The sequence below is a fragment of the Parus major genome, chromosome 3 (genome assembly GCF_001522545.3).
Source record: "Parus major isolate Abel chromosome 3, Parus_major1.1, whole genome shotgun sequence".
In the NCBI taxonomy this organism is placed as follows: domain Eukaryota; kingdom Metazoa; phylum Chordata; class Aves; order Passeriformes; family Paridae; genus Parus; species Parus major.
This window is the reverse complement of record NC_031770.1, coordinates 64,088,918-64,110,604: the sequence shown is the minus strand read 5'-3', so window position 1 is coordinate 64,110,604 and position 21,687 is coordinate 64,088,918. Positions and strand designations below refer to the sequence as shown.

The window sequence follows — 21,687 nt, the reverse complement described above, 5'->3', positions numbered from 1 at the left end:
TTCTTGCTTAAACGTAGAGCTAGAAGTCATTTGGCATTGAGTTGAAGGGTTGGAGCCAGGCACCCTAGGCAGGAAGGTGGAAGTTGCTTTGCCATTTGTCTTGATTAAGATATTGCTCCATTCCTTTATGGCTAAGGGTCTGTGTTGTTTTTCAAATCTCTGTCTGAATTAAGAGCTTCACCCTCCCTCACAAAGTCACAAATGTGCACTTGAAATCCTTCAAAAAGTCCAGTCTGGGAGAGGATCCTGTGGAAAAAATAGCCTATCACTCAATTTCATAGAAAATACCCAGGGCCAGTCTGCCTGTCAGTGTGATCCTGAGCCTCCCTTTTCAGTGACAAGCCTTGAAGAGCAGTGGTCCTTTGGGACATTTTGGGGCATGCAAGGGAAAATGCCTTTCTCCAGTTGTTTCAAACATGAGTTATACTGAATAAGCACACCCTGAAATCCAGAAAACATACAGATGTAATGATGCCTAAGTTTATTTGTTTCTAAAGGCTATCATGGAATATACGTGGACTAATGAAAACAGACCTTGTGACCTTAAGGACCTAAACAATACCACAAGAGCAGAATTTGGTTGGTTCTTATGAGTGTGGGGTCAAAACCTAAAGGTTTTACTCCTTTTTTGACATGCTGAGTGCAGCTGCAGGTACTCATAAGCTGCTTCATCAAGGCTCTTCCTCTGAGCTAGGATTTTTACCACAGGCCTCCAAATGGTCCTGTAGCCATGGTGTTACAGATAGCATAGGATGCTCAGCAGGCCTTAATATGTTTGAGAAGGGAAATAAGATCCCTCATTCTCTGATAGCTCATCAGCTACTTGTACAAAGTTCATTTCAACCTTCCCAGACTGCCAGGTTGAAGAGAAGCTAAGATCACCCCAATATTAACTGCTGAGGGCTGAGGACAGAGGGTGGCAGCACAGCCCTGTCAGAGCTCACCCACACACACTGTAGAGGCTGTGCCAGCACAGAGTGGGTGTAAAACATTTCACACACAATTGTTTCTAATTAAATGTAAATATTTTTTTTGTTTTGCTTCACAACAGGGAAAAAGTAACTTTTGTTTGCTTAGTGTTCTTAGTGTGTTTTAAGCTGTTTGATTTAAGATTATGCGGTGAATTTTAGAGCCATGAGTTGTGTGTATAGGATACGTGTGCAGGGAAAACCTTGCCTCAGAAATCACCCACTGATCTTTAACTTATTAAATGCTCTAACTGATGCTCTTGCTGATTGTCCTGACAGCAACTAACAGGCCATTTCTTAGTGTAAGGCAGATAAGCAAGAAATGCTGGTACTGAGGATATAACCAGGTCTAGCTTGGGGGCAGAGTAAAAATCATAGCAGTGAGGAATAAACCAGGTTTTTAGAAGGAGGCATGCTGCCAAGAGCCTTAAAATGGTTCATTTTGCATTTTGTCTCATTGGGAAAGCTGAGATAACAAAGTGTTTAATGTGCTGCTGGACCAGGTTGGAATTTCACAGTGCTGAGTGCAGGGCTAAAACAACCCCAAACCCACCAGCCGCTAAGCCTCCTAAACCAAGATCTATGTACCTCACTGAAAAACTGGTACAAGCTTCATTCTTCTCTCACCTTCCCAGATAAGTGCAATGAAGATGCTGGCCTATTGATATAAATATATACCATGCTATAAGAATATAATTCTTATATGTTAATATATAATATTTTCTTTCATATGTTGAAAACATTATTTTTGAACCCTCTTTGTTCTTTGATGAAAACAACAAATAGGATTACTGAAAGATCATTCAGAGTTCTTCGTACTAATAAAAGGTTTCATGAATGAGTGTCAAAAATTATCTTTTCTTAAAAGAAGTTAGCAGAGCATTGAAAGGAAACCTTGCCCATTTCCTTCATTAACAGGAATAGTCTTTGTTTCACATGTTTGGAATGAGAGGTCAATTTTCAAACAGCAGACCAAAGCTTCTGGGGCATACCGGTCAAAGCTCAAACACAAAAGTTTAGTATTGTTGGAGATTCGTGGTGTGATTATATTGTTTTTAGTGCTTATATTGTGCTTATTTATATTATGAATTTAAGTGGTTTGGACCTGTGTAATACATTAATGTTGTAGCATTGCAAACCTAACTACCAAGTGATGGTTACTGGAACACTATGAAAGCAAAATATAATTTATTTATGACTTGTGCTGTAGTAAGAGCTTTGAAAATGAAGAAACATACAGACAAACACTGGGACACTTTTACAAATGCCTTTGTCCTCATTCATTTTGTTTAGTACGTCAACATTTCACTTAGATGAGATATTATGTCTTGTTTTTACATCTGTTGGTTTACTCAGTCTTGTCTTGCTGGGCTCTTCTGGCTAATCAGGAAATGCATCACAATCTGTTTATTTGTGGAGATGAAATAATTTTATGTCTGCTAATTTCAGGAGAGGCTATTTCAATTCTGAATTGTCTCCAGAAATCTTAAGTAGCTTACTGGAAAACAGAACCAATGTTTATACCTGTTTTGTGATGGTCATAATTTTAGATTAGAACAATGTAAAAGAATATTCCTGAGCTGAAGATATAATGTGCTTTTTTCAACAGAGAGAACATCTGAATTTAAAACACCAGAGGAGAACATCTTCCACCTCAACTCTTTTTGGATGTTGGCTCTCTTGATCTATTTAAAAAGAAATAAAAAAACCTTGAAAGGACAAAGGTCAGATCTGAACAGTCTAATTTATATAGAAAAGAGATAATGGTATTAGACAAGTCAAGACCTGATTGATAGAAGTCACAGCACATATTTTTGTTGGAACTTTATCTTTGTGAAAAGAATCTGAAATATTACTGAGAGATAATTTCTAGTTACACCTTTAAACAGCAATTTGATACCCTCATGCAGCTGTGCTAACATTTTTGCCTGAACCTTGTGCAGTTTTTTTGCTGACCTCACATTTCTTAATAAGTACACTCTGATCCTCACAAATTAGACAAAGTACTGAAGGAAATATTTGCACTGGCTCATTTTCTGCAAATAAAGTATTTGTCCATGTTGTCATCCCTGTGAGCCATTGTTTTAGAAAAGCTTTTTCTGCCAGGAGCTGGGTGAGGGGTCTGTGAGGGGTTTCTCCAGAACATACATAAGTTATAAATTGTAAATGTTGACACACATTTAATTGCCCTTCCATTTCTGAAGGGGAGGGTCAAACAAGGTAGGAAGGCCCCTGATTTTGGGCAGGTTTGCTTTGTAGATGTTTGGTAGCAGTAACTGTCCTGGCTTGAAAGGTGGGATCCTCCACCTGGGGAAATGCATTCTTGGGGTGGAAAGGGAGGTGAGTGACACAGCCACAGGCTGTGATGTGATGGTGGAGGCCAGGCAGGTAGGTGAATGTATCAAACAGCTGTCTGTGTTTCTTTGCTGCAAATAAGATTAGTTCGTAGGCAGGTTCACTTTGTGCTGGGAGCCAGAGCAGCTCCCTAGAATTTAGAGAAGTCATTTGAGCCAAGTTCAGGAAGACTCAATAATTGTGCCCTTAGGTTCTGAAGAGCAAGAAATGTTTTGAAATAATTATTCCCAGTGGAAGCTGTAATGAGGTTAAGTTAGACACGATGAATAATTTTAATTCCTTACTGTGTAATGACACAATTTAAAATAGCATTTCAGACGTGGGCCTCCCAGGTAAATGGGTTAGATCAGTAATCTTCTCTGATAGAAACTCTTCTACTAATTCCTCAGTGTCATCTCTTTTTGTGACTGACTGAACATAGGCTTTCTGGGTTTCAGTACATCATTCTGACTACCTTCATAATATTGAAACCATAGTAATTAAGCAATAAAATACTCCAGACAGCTTGTTGTTAGGATTATTTACATATTGTGTGTGTTAAAGGCGGAGGAGGAGGAATTAGTGGCTCCATCCTGAGAGGTGACTAAATGCCAGAGGAAACAATTCCAGGTTTTTTATAGCCTGGAATATATAGCCTATATATTTTCCCTGTGACTGTACATATAGACAAGATGTTTATTTGAGGGCAAGGTAGAATACAGTTTTCAATATAAGTATTTTGGCTGTGGGAGAAAAACAACATCCTTGAAAGTGATTCAGGGTAGGAAGATCCTTTTGAGCAGCCGTATCCAAGGTTAGACAGAATAACTACTGTACCCTACCATATTGTTGCCCTGCTGGCTGAAAATTTTTTTTTCTTACCAATGAAGTTTCCTTCCTCCAAGTAGTCTCTGAAGGGAAATCGATAAAATAGTATTCTCTTGCAAGAGAGAAGATGTGTATATACTTCACAACAGAAAAAATAACAGTTTGTCAACAGCAGCAATGAAGTCTAGGCTCTTAACTACTATAATATACGTGTAGGGCTCCCACCATGATGGAGTCTTCCTCATACAAATTGCTTTTATCTATCTCCTGCCCTCTCAAACATCATTCTGCTACTGCTGCTCATGGACACTGAGCTCAGGCCATGAGAGACTTTAGGTTCCAGCTTCCTCTCTCAGATGTACTTAGGCATCAGCTGCTCACTGCTCTGCAGGGACTGCTTGGTACATAGGATTAAGAAGCCTAAAACTATGAAGAAAAACTCAGGTGGTAATGGTTCATCCTTCTCCAAAGGAAAATAATTAGGAAGTAGTGAAGGCATCTGGAGCACAGGTGCAATTGTCTCAGTAAATTACACAGGCATGAGGGCCTGACCTGTGTTTGTTAAGCACTTGGGAGATCTGCAGTGTCCCTTAAATGTGAATCCAGCTTCAACAGAAGCAGAGGTTATTTCTTTCATTCTGGAAGAGATTGTGGTACCATCTCTGCTAAACTTGAAGGCAGTGAAAGTGTTGTAAAGAGGGCTCTTTTTGTGTGGGAAAAGAAAATGACTTTCATATTGGCTCTGTTGCCCCAAGTATTCAGCCAAGTACCTGTTGATGAACAGCCTCCTCTCTTTCCTGCTCTTAATTTCTGTTTGTCAAGTTTGTTTGTATAGACAAAATTCATCTGTCTCCTGCACACCACAGCTCTGTAATAACAGGCAGGCCTGGCCAGCTGAGGAAGTCAGTGATGTGACTCTATTGTGCTACCTTGGAGGCAAACCCAATGCCCTCAGGTTCTGCCATTTGCTGCCCAAGGTCGCACATCGGTTATACGGCAGCGTGAAGAGTGGCACATCTTCTGCTTGGGAAGGCAACATGTCCCCAGAAGGCTCATCTAGATCTGTATCTATTTGTCCTTGCTGTACTAATCACCTTGTGGTTAGTGCATATGCCTGGTTTAGTCTCCTTAGCAGGGTCAGAGAGGGGAAATATTTCAGATCTCCTTATTGTTCTCTTTGCCTTGGTTTTCTCAGCTTCACAGGGGAGATAACAGCAGCACTGAGACAGCCAAATATTTGCTTGTATGAGTACATATCTTAATTAGCAGAGTCCTTTGAAAAACTGGCTGTGGCAAGTGCTCCAACAGCAACGAGGAATCCTTCATGCTATAAAAAGCCTGGAATTGTTTCCTCTAGTGTTTAGTCACCTCTCAGGATGGGGACACTAATTTCTCCTCCTCCCCCTTTAACACACACACAGTATGTAAATAATCCTAACAACAAGCTGTCTGGAGTATTTTATTGCTTAATTAATATGGTTTCAATATTATGAATAAATAAGATCACATTCAGATTGTGAGTATAGTAAAGTTAAGGGGATATGATCCAAGAAGGAGTTTCAAATCCCTTCGCATCTGTTCCTCTATTTTGTTGGATTAATTTTATGTTCTAAATTAAATTATTCTTAGGAATTTGTTTCCTCTGATGTTCTGCCCTCCTCCCCCCATCTTTTCATCATCTGGCTGCTCAACACCTTTCCTGCTCTCTCGCACAGGGAAATAAAAGCCACTTGACAGACCAGCTGGCTGTGCTGTTCCTCTCCATCCCTTGTGGGGCTGCTGAATGTGATGGGTTTGGAAAGCACTGGACTTATTAGTCTCTCTTTTCAGATGAATGCAGGCTTTCCAACTGGCATTCTTTGTTACTTTGATCCAGGTTTTAATAGAAAACTTGGGAATTCTAAATCCATTGAACTGTAGTAGGCTTACTTTTTAGTAAAATATCCTTTTCTTCCTCTCTTACCTGCCCTTAAATAAAACTCAAAAAAAGCCAAAAAACTCCCAGGGCCTTGTTTAGCCAAGGAGAAAAAAATGTTAAGTGTTCATCTTCTTTATAGGGTTCATACAAGGATTTTTTTTTTAAACTTTTGGCTACTGAAATGCTGATGTGACTGTAGCTTACAAGTTATCAAAGAAGGCAAAAAACAGCCTGAAAAAGGTCACAAGACTGGGGAAACAAAAAAGAAAAGACTGAGGGAGTCTCCTCAGGCTAGGAGAAGGACCAGGCACATTTTGGGCACTCCTGCAAGGGAAAAGTAACTTGGTTGCAGGTATAGATGCTAAGGAGCTACTTGTTCTCTTTGGCCTAAAGCTTGAGGCTCAAAGGTTCTTCCTCACAGACCTGACCTTGCATAACACAACCTGCTAAATTCCCTCTCTGCTGCCTCCAAAATATTGCAGCTGCTGCTGGGGTGCAGCTGCCTCCCCAGCCCTCCCTGATGTCCCTCTTGCTGAGAGCAGCCAGCAGTGCTGCCCTGAGTTACTGATGTCTGATTGTGTGGTTCCTGTTTGTCCTAAAATGAGCAGCTCCACATTCCCAGCTGATTTACCACCACCACCACATTTAATGGGATCAAAAACTGTCATAAATGCCCTCCCCCTTTTCTTAATGTTGTATTTTTATGGTGTGCAATTGTTAGTGGAACTGGAGTACTTTATCTCTGGTAAAAAAAAATTGTCTGAAATCAACGTGAGAGGTTAGAAAGCCCTTGTAGGGGTACAAACCAACATGGCCAGACTAAATTGTCATTTATAAATGGATTATGGTTAGAAATCTAATGTTTTTCCAGGAGTGTTGTCAGGCCATGACCATTTTTAAATTACCTGCTGCCCTGTCTCATTGTGTGTAGATGAAGATGAAGACTGGTATCCCCTGGTATTCTTTTGAGTATATCTTTGCACCAATTTACTTATGGTTATTCTTGTACTCTTGTGTTGCAGACTCCTTGTTGTGCCCAACTGCTCGTGGAGAGATCTGAATGGTGTGTACCTTTTCCTGTTTCCCTCACAAGGAATGCAAGGAAAGGATGCAGGATTCATACTAAATCAGCTCCCACATGTTGAGGGATGTGTGCTGTACTTGTTGCTTCATGGTGCAGTCTAACTCCTGAAACTTTTCCCCATTTAAGGCATATTATCCATAGTCTCTCCACTTCTAATTTTTTTTTTAAAAAAAATTCTTGCTTTTACTACTTACACTTGTCTCTTCTCTGGCAGTAAAAGAAGCAGAAACTTAATGCAAAGTAAATCATACCTGATTTATGCTTGTATAAACAGAGTGTATCTCTTCACGTACAGGTAAGCAGAATTATAAAGACATTTGGGAATAAAATTTTGAGAAATGAGAGAGTTCACCAGTAACTCATTTACCGTGACAGGAGATGAATAGAGGTAATTTAGTCTCATAAAAGTAAAATTGGCTCATGTCTTACATGGGATGGGAAAAAGATTATTGTTTAGTGGCTGGAAAGCTGAGTGGAGTTGAGAATTGGCAGCTGTGCTGAAGGGTTTGACTGCCTGGCTCTGTAACCTCGGGTGAGTCATTTAGTGTGTGTGGTGTACATGCTGCCTCCTGTAAATACAGATCTAATTCTTGGCTAGTTTGTAGAGGGATTTGTTCTCCCCAAGTGAGGCACCAGAAAATAGGACTCTGGTGTGGTGCTGCTCTATTGCCATGTTTGAATAAGAGCATTTCCTCCTCCCCTTCTCCTGTAGCTGATATATTGCTCCAAGAGTATTTCAGTCTTTACATCTTTCCTGGGGACAGAGTGGAAAGTAATCTTCAAAGAAAAGCAAATATCCTTTGGTTTAAAAGTTACAAAATAATAAGATAAAAAGATTAGGGCCCGTGGGAGTAAGCATTATGAGAATCAGATGAAGTACATAATTTTCTAAGGTACCTACCTTGTTGGACAAATAAGCTGGACTGGAGACACAAATGAATGGTGCCTGGGAGCCTCCTTCCAGGACTATTACTAGTGAAAATGTTGTGAAAATCCCCAAGTTAAAGGATAGTCAGGGCTTTGCTCTGTGGTGTGGGCTGAACAGCTCCTCCTTCTCAAGGTTTAGAGATTGCCTGAAATGATAGACTTGGGCAAGGATGAGGTGGGTGTGAAAAGAAAAAAAGAAAAGGCATGAAAACAGGTAAAGATGTTGCATTGCCAACTTTGGAGAACCTTGAAACCTTTTTCTGCCACTGTGGAGGACAGCAGGGATGGTGTGTGTTTTATCTTTGAAGGTGGGGCAAGAGAAGAGTTCTGGATTGGCTGGATTGGCTCCGAGATGGCCTCTGGCTTTTAGAAGTTCAAGTAGGTGTTTTATAAAAATCCATGGGACTAGCAAAAATGCATCGGTTCTGTAATGTGGGTAATGTTTGTTTATTGGTGTCAATGAACACCAATGGACCCCACAAAATGTCGATTTTTGCCTAACCTGGTCACTTTCAGCATTTTTAGGCTCTTAAGAAAGCTAAGCAAGGAGACTGGCTCATTTCTGCTGGTGTTTTGTTTCCTAAGAAGTGTTTACATCAGTTTTTTTGAAGCTGGGCTATTATAATATGAAATGGAGCTGCTAAACCTTACATTATCAGTAATTAATATAATGATTATGTTTCTCTTTTCATTTTTGTGGGCTTTCTGTTTCCTCTGAGTGGTGATGATGTGCAGGCTGCCCTTTCTTAATGAATTATTTACACATTATGGCTGGTAACTGGAGACAGAAAGATACTTTGAGCCTCTTTATAACATTCCCCTAAATTACTCTGAAGATGCCGCTGTGTCAGGATTACCCCACATGCTACTTCTGGGCTTTTAATCAGCTCATCACGCTGCAGAACTGCAAATACTGTTGTTTACAACGATTTGGGGCTCTTGGCTAAACACTACAAACAGCTTCAGCCTGGGACTTGCTGAAGTCCCCAGTGATAACTCAAGCCTGAGTGCTAATCCTTATGCTTTGCAGCCTGGGCTGGGATTTGCCACCAGGATTTTAAAAAAAGCCTATTCAAATTAAGGAAACTGTATAAATGCTTGAGGTCTGGGTAGGCAGGGAAGGGATGTGTGAGTTCAGGGAAATAAATCTCCATCTCTCCTAAACCTTAAAGGTATGTGTGCATCTCTTGGTGATTTACTTGAAGAATGCCTCTAGATTCCTACCTCCAAGTGAAAGGAAAAATCCAGTGAGGGCTTCAAGTGAACATGAAGTCTAGAAGCTAAGGAGAGAGAGTTAATAACCCAGGAAAGGAAAGCTATGCACAAATAATTGCATATTTCCTGTTGTTGTTGTTTAACCTCAGGCAGCAGCTCTCTCATTCCCCCACCAGCAGGACTGGGGAGAGAACTGCAAGAGTGAAAGCCAGAAAACTTGTGAGTTGAGATAAAGGCACTGTAACAGGGAAATGAAAATCTCCTCACACAAGCAAAGCAAAACAAAACAAGGAATGAATTCGCTGCTTCTCACGGGCAGGGAGGTGTTCAGCCATCCAGCAGCCTCCTGTGCCATGGGGAAGCACAGAGGTTCACAGATACACCATGATGAGGGAGGGGAATTTTGGAGTAGTGAAAGGACCAGAGGCCATCTTGCAGGGTAGTATTTGGGGAATGTTTTTAATTTTTTTTTTTTTTATATTTCTGGTTATAGTAAATATTTTTAATTGACTGATTTTAGTTGACTGATTTCAATGTGTGGTTTCCAAAGTTGGTGCCCCTGCAGATGTAGAACAGGCACACTACATCTTTCTTCTGCTCTGTGAGCCTCAGTCCTTGAAAGGAAGTGCCATTTTTCAATTCTTGGCCTGTCTGAAAATGAGGCTTTTGAACTGCCCAGTTAGTGGTTCATACCCATTGTCTCTGATTCCTTCTCCTCTTCCATTCTGAAGTACCTTACAGTTCTCATGGATCATCTTGCCTGGTGTAGCCTGTTTATAAGTTATGTCATTGTCTCTTTGCCATCTTCCTTTCAACCCAATGCTTTCAGTGACCCATTTTGCCTTACTCTTTTCACTGCTGATCTCCCTATGCCCTTTTCACATTTGAATAATTGCTCAGTGACTTAGATTTACCTTATCTCCTATTGTAAAAATTCTCAGGAAGAGAATGTGTCTACATAACTTGCTGTACCTTTATGGCACTACAGAATATAAATGGTTGTTATTAATAATGCATACCAAAATGGCCTCCTATTCGACAAGTGTACTTCTATTTTAACATATAATATTTATGTCATGCTTGTAAGTAGTCGTCAGCATATTTCATAACATTAATGGAGTCCCACAAAATGGGAACTCACTACTGTGTCTGGCTGTAAAATTTTTGCTGAGAAATGGGAAGAGGCTGCAGGATTTTGTATGCAAATTATGAAAGCAGAAGATTTGGCTTTGTGTGTATTTGGCAACCAGTGTTGGAAACAGAGTGATATATGTGATATATTAAAAAAAATTAGAATGATGGAAAAAAGAAAGCTTCAAATTTTGTTGAAGCTATTCAAGTTAAGGCATGCACACTTTAATTGAAGAATCCAAACACCAGCTGAATTGAAGCCACTGATTTGTTTTCACTGGGAAAAGCAGCTCTGAGTGATAAGAAGATGGGGAGTTTGCTTAGTGAGAATAAATTCATACATGGTGTTTATTGTCTAAACCATATTTGAGAAACAGATAATCTGTAGGATATTAAAAAATAAAAGATAGAAAAGAGAAACATAGCATGTCTGCTGCTGTTTCCTGAAGTGTAACTTCAGCTGTATCCACTCCATAAGTCTCCATGTAAAATTCTATGGAACTGTTTCCTCTGAGTGAAAAACTGGCTTTGCTAAAACGAACACTGACTTAAATGGAGCTGGTTTTCTTGCTGTAGAAGTTATTTTTAGAAACTAAAATGTTCATTGATGCAAGAAATTTATCCATATTAACACATTTTTGGTGATACCATGGATATAAAGATGGAAGATTGCCCAAGCAGGTTTCAACATGACCAGCCAATTAATGCTCTGTTGGAAAATGTTTGTATACTTTCTTGTGACACTGTTGCAGTGACACTGTTGCATCCCCATTTTTTGCTTTGGAACAGAAAGAAGTGAGAATTAGATACTGAGAACTATATTACAGTCTATCAAATCCTATGGCAGAAGTGGATAGTTTTACTTTATGGTTTGCTTAGGTCTGTAAATATATCTTAGTATAAAATACAAATAGAGTCTGCATGTTCTCTCACTTTTTTAGGGTGACCTGTTCAGGTTTGGGATTAAAGTAAAAGGTGGACAATAGTATTTTTTCTGGCCAAGATTGTTACAGTACATTAAAACCACACTGCCAGTTGTTTTTTTTCTTTAACTTGAGGTGCTCAACACTAATAATAGCTCTGAGCTAGTTTGATGGATGATGTGAAAGCAACACAAAACTGGAATGAAGGCATAAAATATTAATAATGAGAGGGGTCCTATAAAATGTCAGCACGGGAATGGTAAAAGGCAAACAACCTTGCACAACTTGGCCACAAAGTGTGCACAGATTTTGGAGCATGTGAAAGTTTTAGAGGGGCTTCAGTGGGAGGGTTTATTACTGTGAGTTTACAGGGTGAGTGAGAGCTGGTGCAGACAGAGGAGCAGATACTTGAGACATGAGGGTCGAAGTGCTGGCTTTGGAATAATACTGAATGCTAACAGCCTGCTGGCCTTTTGCAGGATTCTGCAGATGTGGGACTTGTTCCATCCACTACTCTGTGCATGTATAAACCCAGGAGAGAGCAAAACCCTGTGGTTTACCTCTTCTTGCAGTATTCAGAGCAGAACTCTTGAGCCTCAGTGACCATTTCCTGGGTTTGGCAGCTTACTTTTTGATGTGTACTCTTTCCTTCTGCATTTGAGATCTGCTAGGACAGACTAATCCCAAGGCAGGTCAGATGAAGGGCTGTTTCCACAGCAATGCTGCCATGCGATTGCAGAGTTCCTCTTGTGATAGAGCAAGGCCATAGGGCAATGCAGATGGGGAAAATCCTGTTTGTCTTGACTAATTGTCAACTCAGTCCTAGTTCCCCTTTCCCCTGCAGAAAACAAACCACACTGAGCCTCCATTTAAGGAGACTGAATTGGTTGAAATTTTAACCAGCCTTGTGTTTTACATCTCTTCTCAACCATGGTCTGAAGGAAGGTTTGCATTAGTTTGTGTTTGCCCTGTTGAGTAGCAGTTTGTCTAGTCCTGGAGCCAGCTGCAGGAGGGCACTGCCCGCTGACTGCCCCAAGGACTTCACTGTGTAGCTGAAACTTGCAAAGAAATCTCAGAGCTACTCTCAGAAATCATTTAAGCAGGTCTAGTGCTTAAGTCTTTTGACAGAAATTGATACTACTGAGACTGTTCTGTAAAACCACGGTTTATTTCAGTATCATCTTGGGAGGAGGCTTTCTACTAAACAGAGAAAACAAGGTTATCCAGGAGGTGTAGCTGTTATTTCAATATTTAGATTGGAAATCTTAATGTCCTTCTGAAACAAAATACAGTTCCTATGACAACTCTTTCCCTCTCCTCTGGAGCATGGGCTAACGACAGGATTTCATTACGTGGTCATGTAACACTGGGCACTGTGACAGCCTTGTCATCTCCACTGCACTGTTTGCTCCTAAATGGCATTTAGCTTTGCCCACTCGTGTTGTGCAGAGCATGAACTGTAGTGACTGACCCTCACTGTGCTTATTGCCTGCCACCTCCCACTTCCCAGCTTCCCTCTTTTCATTAGCAGGCTCATTTTCTACCAAAATACATTTGGTATGCTGAATTTTATTGACAAAAATTCCTAGAAACTTATTTCAGTGGCAGAAATTCTATATACTGACATTAATTAAGAACAGCATCTTAACAAGTACACAGAGTACTGACAAAAATTTGTGAGTACAGCAGCTAAACCAGAATATGCAGCAGACTCCTGTAGTTACTTCTGAAACACACACAAGAAAAACTATAACCAGTTGAACAGATATATTAAAAGACTTTATTCACAATAGAGAAATTTTTACAAATATAAGTTCTTAAAAATTAAGCATCTTGATCTATTAGGTATTCCATAATTTCAGTTTATATAAAGATGAAAAGACTAAATGGAATATGTACAAATCAAAACCAATTTAAATACATGATAGAAATGGATATATATGAAGTTACCATAGAAACAGTGAGCCATTGGGCATTGCAAAAATCTGTGTATAACCAACACATATGCAATACTTATCTCACAAACAATCAAAAAAAATTATTTTTTTTTCCCTGTGAAATAATGTTGGTGCCGTTTAAAGGGATCTACCTCTTGGGACTCAACATGTGCAGATTTAAATGCATCATTATGCTACAAAGAAATGGAAGAAGTGTGGGCAGTGTGTTTATGCGAAGATAATGTCTCCATGTCACTGTCTTCTCCCCCCTGCCCCCCCCAAGCCCCAACAATAAGCAATTTCTTTTGCTCTTATGAATGACTGGGAACACAAAGTCACCATCACTAGCTACTTCCATGAAGTTAGTTAAGTGAATGGGAATTAAAATGCATGTAATCTTACTGATCTAACAAGCAGTGGTAAATATGGACTGTTTAAAAATGTTTGCTCTAACTTTGGTGTTTTGGAATTATTAAAAAAAAAAAAAGAAAAATTGATATATTCTAAGTTTATGAAAAGTTTTTTTCTTACAGTTGGCAGATCTACACGTTGTACAATCTTCTCGTCTACTTACATTAGTTTACAAAAAGTACAGTATAGTGCAGTTTGTACATACAACCTGAATACCAATACCACATCAAATTTGTGCTCTTTCAAATCATCCTAACTCCCATGCTAAGAAAAATTCATATGAAATGTCTGTATTACAAGGAAACTGCCATGATGCTTATATGAAGTACATAAGCCCCAATGCACACAGAGCTGTGAGATTGGAGCAGCTTTTTGAAACTCCAAACCAAAGTCTGGTTCTCTACTCTTCCCTTCAGCTTGCTAAGTACCAGCAAGATCACTACAGACAGCTGGGGGAAACAAACCTAGGTCAAGAAAACCATGTAGAAAGTGGCTTAGGAAACACTTCTCAAAGACTGTTTCTGTCTGAGCTTTTGTAGTTCTTTAACTGAGACAAGGTCTAAAGCAGCACATGCATGTGGGAGGAAGTAGCAGCAGGTGACCCAATAAACATAAGTAAGAAAAAAGTAATTATTATTGCATGTTAAAAAGAGAGGAAATATTTTGTTTTTCTTCCACAGCTATGGTGGTTCAGGGGGTGAAAAAAAACTCCCTTATAAACATTATTTATAAAGAAATACAATGAAGTATAGTCCTCCAATGGTACAAATTCTGGAGAATCAAAAGCAGCAGAACTCTGCTTTTCAACAGAGTCAAGACCTCATCCTTGCTTGACTGGGTTCAGAAGCCTGCTGTGACATGAGAGAATCCATACTTTAAAAAAGAAAATAATAATAATAAAAAAGTGGATCACAAAGTTTTGAGCAGCTGTTCTGTCTCTATGTAAGCAGGCTTTACCTGCACATCCATTTCTATCCCTTCTCCCAGTGCTGGGTGGCCCAGGCTCACCAAGGTGCCCCAATAACTCCTATGTAGGAATGCCCAGCTCTGCCAAGCCTGGATCCTTGCCTTGCCCCCTACACCAAGTCTTTGGCATCCTGTGTGTCATGTGCCATCTCCTCTATCAGCAGGGGAATCTTCACAGACTCTTTACAGACCTGAGGGCAAACTCTATGGGTCAGCTTCCAGCCGCTATATATAAAAGTGTAATTAGTTGTTTTTGGCTTCTACCTAAGAGAACTTCCACTGCAGACCTCTGTAAATATAGAAAAAATGTACTCTAAAGCCCAAACATATGTGTTCCCTCAGCTGTGGTTAGCAATGCTGGACATGTGAGCTATCTACTAAATACCATTCAAGAACGTTACTGTTCAGAACCAGATTTGTTTCACTGCAGTCCAATCAATGAATAATGTTCTTTCTCAGAATGGGAAGCCAGGTGTTTCCTACTTGAAATGTATGGAAGTCATCCCATCACTAAATGAAAACACAGGTAGACTTAAAAATCATGTAAACCACTTCAAACCAAGTAGAAACAGGAATTAATCATGCCTCATTTCTTTTTCCCTTTGGTGATGCCACAAAGCAAAACATTTTTGGCAAAGCTGTTACCTTTCTTAGTAGGCCAGACTTCTATTATAAAGAATATTTTTAAAGCACATTGCATTTCTGTTACTTAAGACAAGACAGTGTTACCAGAAAGTTTTAGTTCAATGCAGGATAACTTCCTCTCTGAATGACTTACCTTCTTTTGAAGAGGCAGGTTTTCTTCAAGGCATTTGAACGTCTACCTTTATTCATATAGATACATTAAATTGCTTTGTGACAATTCACCATCAAGTCTGGTGTCAAGTCTGAACCTACCTAAATCTTTGCAAAAGTAACAGAAAAACAAATTGTATCTGATATAATTCTAAGTTTCCAGGAAAATGTCATTGAGTGTTTTTTTTTGCCAACCAACCATATGAAAGCTACTGGACTAAATATACAAAGAAGGTTCTTAATATGAAAAGACTACCTTATTTTACTCCATAGCAGCTTGACTAAAGACATAAGAATAACACCACTTAGAAAAGGGAGGAAACAATTTACTCTATTATAATATTCTAATCAAAACCTGAAAAACTAAGGTGTGCTAACTAATGTGCTAAATCCATAGAAACTAGTTTAATCTACCTTCAACTTATATTGCAGTTTCAGAGTTGTGTCTGCATGAGATGAAAATACCCCTATGTAGACTTCATTGACAATGAAATACATCAGATACTTTAGCAAGTAATGATAGACCCGCATAAGAAGAGGCTGTCACAGTCACAAGATTTGTCCTGGATGACACACAAAACAAACTAACATAGAACAAAACAAAACAAAAACAAAATAAAAGGAAAAAGCTCTTTATACTTAATTCAATATGGCTTTTTGCAACATGGCAAAATATTACAGCTTAAAGCATACATCTCCTCACAGAGGAGAGAAGAATTTTGCAGTCAAATTAAAAGCAAATTTGAAACAAGTAACATGCCGACCTTCTGCTTTTTTTGGCCAAAATGACACTGCAGCCTAACAGAATTTGGGAAGATAGTCTATTTTGCTTCTAAGAATCTATCAATCTGAATTAGAGGATTGAGGTTTTATCATAATTTATTTGGTACATTCATAAAAATTTACTGTTAAAGAAAACGGACTGCAAAACACTTGATTAAAAAATTTAACTTAGGATTTTAAAACCAAATCATGTGCCCAAGTCCTGGAAATGTAAGGAATGAATCAAAGTATAAATTAATCTCCATCTATTTCTGGTTTTCTTCTTTATTCCCATCATCTTTGTGGAGAACAGGGAGAGGATGAGCCTCTGTGTTGAAGACCCAGTGTTCAAGTGGAAGAAGATCATCTTCAGAGAAGAGCAAGTACAGGTACCTGGCAAGTAAAAAAAAGCAGGAAATGAGACCACATCAGGAAAGTGATTTTCAGGAAAACACAATAATAATTCATAATTCATATTTAATTTACTTGAGTATTAAACTTCCTGTTTAGATGGCATGACTGATTTTTTTCTTGCACAGAAAAAAAAATGCAAAAAAATACCCAGAACTGAAGACATCAAGACAAAACTTTAATCTCATTAAAAATTTAGGAGATGATGATAGATAATGAAAGCATTTGGATTTCTCTGTTAACAAGCCTTGCAAGCTTTCCATGGAAGTTGTTTGTTCTTCTTTTTCTAAAGTTTTAAAATGAAAAGTATGCAATATAAGCCTAATAAATTCTCTGTCTAGTCAATTTGTTTCATTAGTGCTGGCATATATAATTAGATCCTATCAAAGACAGGAGTTTCAATGTCTCAGAAACTATAAAGTACCTTTATCAGAAGTAAAGATAATTTGCAGAAGTCAGGGAATTTAGTTTATTGACAGATTGGAAAAAAAAAAAAGGCAATTTGGTTTCCTGTCATCTAAGAAAAGCTCTGCTATTTCACTCAGATTTTGTTATGTGAGTGCCAAGGGTACTAATGATAAATACTTAGCTGTAAAGATGATACATAGAACTACTTCACATTAATGCAAGTCAACTTTCTTAACTTACTTGAGTGTCTCTGAAAGGAAGAAACTTTGCTGCACATCGTCATGGCTTTCATGATTGTTATAAACATCTCTAATGCCAGAATAGCCACCATCCACTCTGCAGTGTTTTTCCAGTGCCTGAAGCAGGGAAGAAAATGCCCAAATCAGTGGGATCAACAAAGTGAATAATATGTCCATTTTTTCTGTATGACAATAAAACTAGCAAAAAAGAATTGCCACAATTTTTTGATAAAGAGATGAAAACTTGGTAAAGCTCTAGATTAAAAACTCTTTAAAAAAAGACATAAGTACACCTGCCTAATTTTACATTTAGGAAGAGAAGCAAAATAATAAATGAATAAAAAGTGAACACAAAACAGCTTTCAGAAGGAAAGATGTATGGGTATAAGGATTTTAAGACATATGGATTTTCACTTATATTATTTTTCCTATTTTTAATAGGAGTAACAATAGCCTTTCTCTCCCAATCTCTCAGCCTTTGGAAATGGTGTTACCTGTACCTTTCCTGGTCATATTTTGGTACTTAAAATGATTGTGACATAAGTGAACACCATACTAAAGATCAGTCTTTTCCTTACCTCCTGCAAGTCCCTTCAAAAAAAAAAAAAAAAAAAAAAGGAAAGGCAACTCCATTTTCTGTGTAAGTTGTATGGCTTCACTTTGCAATTATTTAATTTTTCAATGGGAAACCACTGATATTGGGCTCGGACTGGATTTCTTTTGTGCAGCAGTCATATTTTTCTTTGCTACCTCTCTGAAAAAGCTTTGTCTGTTACACAGGAGTAGATAGAAAGCCAGGACTTAACACAACATAATTTAGCTGTAACAATAACAATGTGTTTTTCTCTAGCTAGTTTCCAAACTCTTTATTCAGTTAAGAGGTGTAAAACAGATGACTGATTCCTATTTCACAATAAAAAGGAATACACGGGCCACCTAAAAATACAATTTCTTTTCTGCTCACAGAAATGTCCTATATTTTGAGGAAGATATGTTTTTGAAAGAGAAAAATGGTCAGATGAATAGTATATATGAAAGGGCAAAAAAGATGCTGGAACTGTAGAATACATACAGTGGGACTATTTAATCAGCTTTGTTGCTTTTCTTAATATTAGGTGTTTGCAATAGAAAGGTGGTACCTATATGCCTATAGCAGTATGAGCCATAACAGCTTTAAATATACTGCTATCCAATACCTTATTTGAGTATTGGTTACCTTACCAGTACTATATTTAAAAATATTAAATAATATTTTTTTCCTCTATAATTTACCGTTTTGAAAGGGACACAAGTATTCTTACTCTGTTCATTTTTCTTATTCTCTTTTACAGTAACTCTCTGGTATCATACAGTACAAGGAATGAGTAAAGAGAATTTAAGATATATTAAATCATTATTCAAAAACAAATTCAGAAAATGCTACTTAACCCTAAATAACTTCTTGCAATGAAAAATGACAGTAAGGATGGTGGATGACTGCATTCACTCAGGATCACACTACTGTGAAACAGAGTGTTTTCTGTTCTGGTATTGGGACAACAACATTTAGGCAGAAATACCTGGGGCTTTATCCCCCCTAAAAGAGAGCCAGGAGATAACTAGTTCCTCCCTTTCTGAAGTTACTACAAATATCACTGAAGTGAGTACAGGATGTGTGGATTTTATTTAGGGAAAGATGCTGCATTTCAAAACACACAAGCTAAAAAGGCAGAGGATATATCTAAACCAGGCAGAATAAGTATTTTCTGAAGACAGATGGGACTAAAAGTCTCATAATTACTGAGGTATTCATCAGCTTCCCCTGCTCTAAAGACTCTTTAAGATCTGTGTTTTGCTGTGAGTAGATATCCTAAATGTCCTTGATTTTGCTGGAGTCCCTGTAGCTGTCTGCACACATTTGGCTTGCATGCCAGGCTCTCCTTAATTTTCACCAGAGAGTAAGCTGCCTATCATATATTTAAAAGGGAATTTTCTCCAGAAGAGATCCTTTAAAATATAACAGCTTATTTGTCTTTTCTTATGTGTCTTTAGGTTCTTTAATTTTCCTGAACAATTTTACTAAATGACAAATATTCTTAAGCTTAAAAAAGTAATTTCCTCTGGCTGGTATTCCTTCCCTCTTGTCTACTTCAACCTGCAATGAATTCAAAATGCTGCATCTGTGTCTGGATTTTCAATGTCAAAAAAGATGATGTTTTTCAAGGCACAGCAGAACTAGAACTTGAAGGATAAGTCTGCTATGCAAGGAAATATCTGCATTCTGAACAGGGTGAGGTAAAATAAAAGCAAATTGTATTTACAATTTATATGCTCTAATGTACTTAGAGCCTTCTTTGAGTTCACAGGTGTCATAAAGGTACCTGGAGGCACTGCTATGATGTAAACTAAGGGGTTAACTTGCCCCATGTTTGCCTTCTGGTGGTATCTACTTGATGCAAATATGAAGAATCTCATCTCTCAAAGCTACTTTCCACCTAACTAAAGAAACAGGACATCCACCTGCAGGATTAGTAGGATAAAAAGGCTCTAAATTGTCAACCATCCTGGCAATGATGGGCTTTTGTGTGGGCTTTTGTGCCCTCTCCTGCAGTTTGAGAGTACAGTGATGTTCACAGTGATAGGGGTAGTGGTGGGCAGAATCAAACACATTTTTAAATAAGTAGTTCTCAGAAAATGAGGGTGGGTAGGATCAGTTATGATGCAGTAATGGAAAACATCAAGCACAGTGAAAACTGGCTGACAGTCTCAAACTATCATAAAGGGAAAAACAAAGGAAGTGCTACAAATTTAAAATATGTGCCACATTTATAATGCAGAAAGGGAGGCTTTCATGAGCTAAGCTGATAAAACCTTTCTGACTCAGTAACAGTGGATATTGCTGGTGGTCATAACTGCATTTTCTCCAGCTGCTGAAGTACATACAAAATTATCTTGGACTCAAAGCAGCAAAGCAAATTCACAAAGAAAAAAAAAGTAGAGGCTATAACATTTTTTTAGTCTATAAAGTTAGAGCAAGACTTAAGGGACTTGTCAGAGAGTTTAGAAGTCATGACTCTAAAACAGCCTCCTTTTCTACTACAAGGGCATTGGGAAAAAAACCTAATGGGTTCTTTTTGGCAGTGTAATGAGTTGAAAAAGGACATGAAACACCTGAAGAATATCTTTATTTGGACACAACCCAAATGGTCTGATCGTTTGTTTCCTCTTTTTTCTTGTTTCAATCTCAGGTTCCCCTTTGTGCAACATGTACTGGTAATTAAACCAATGAGTCTCAGTGCTTGGGGACTTCCCCAAGGACAGAAAGGGTCAGGTGCTCTTTGGGGCAACAATTAAGGAGCAAGAGGGAACAGAATTTATGAAACAGTTACAGTAAGCTAGCATGATATGTGCTGTAACTAAAAAATACTGTATGATGTAGAGCTTGGCCAGAAACACCAAGACAAAACAGGAAGAAAAATTATTTTAAACCTACAACCGACTGTATAACTTCTGGAAAGCTGTGGGATTTGTTTTTGTGAAACACCCAACTGCACATTAGGACAGTGGAAGATGGGACCAGCTGCATCTCCCACACACAGCCTGTGTTAGAGCCAGATTGAGAATAACCACAAGAATGTTAAACAAGGAACACGTGGGGAGAGAGAAGAAGCTAAACAAGTGTACCAACTTGAAAGAAACACAAACAAACGGAACCAAATGGGTAAAGAATAATAATAAGGAAAACGTTTCAATTGTTTATAACAATGTTATCAGTGTGGGCAGTAACAATGAGTCAGGGAAAACATCTCCTGGAGCAGGAACAGTTGGCATTGCGGAAACCTGATGGGATGATTTCCACAAACAGCCATTGTAAATATGCCAATTAAAATCTGCCTGGGAAGATCCCAGTAGTAAAATGTGTGCCTATGGGTGGTGTTAGCAAAGAAGAATGTAAGGGAACAGCCCTCTAAATTAGAGGTTTTAAAACCCCAATTGCTTTGGAATTAGTAACTCAGAAGCATATTGTTTCAGGGCCCCAGAGCCAGCACCTGAGGGAGGCAAATACAATGCCCTAAATAACTACAATCTACCTAGCTGAATACAGTGCTCAGTGCAGGTATGGAACAATTGTGAACATTCAGGCAAGAAGTTTGAAAGTATAAGCATAGTTAATATTACTATACTTTTTTGAAAATCAGTTTTTGCCTTAAATTTAATTCCTGGAGGATATCTAATTACCAGGCTTGAAATACCCTTTTTTCCACAATGCTGAACAGCATTTGCCCATTTCTGATATGATAAAAATCTATGCAGTGAATAGTGAATACATTTAAGGACCTTGATTGCTGTGGAGGGAGTTGGTCATAACCCAGTAACAGCTCTCTAGTAGGGTCCCTTAGGATGAGAAATTGTAGGACACAAGTCTACGTGTTCAACCTCAGAGTAGAGCA

The 21,687-nt window shown here is 38.5% G+C and overlaps 1 protein-coding gene across 1 annotated transcript in view; it reads right to left on the bottom strand.

The window, feature by feature from the left end:
* Positions 1–13,085: 13,085 nt before the first annotated feature.
* Positions 13,086–21,687, bottom strand: part of MAN1A1 (mannosidase alpha class 1A member 1) — a 135,332-nt gene continuing 126,730 nt past the window's right edge. The window contains exons 11-12 of the mRNA XM_033512824.1: positions 17,259–17,374; positions 13,086–16,592 (exon numbers count right to left, since the gene is read on the bottom strand). Coding sequence (XP_033368715.1) covers positions 16,466–16,592; positions 17,259–17,374 — 243 coding nt within the window. The 3' untranslated portion in view covers positions 13,086–16,465. The remainder of the gene's footprint in view (positions 16,593–17,258; positions 17,375–21,687) is intronic.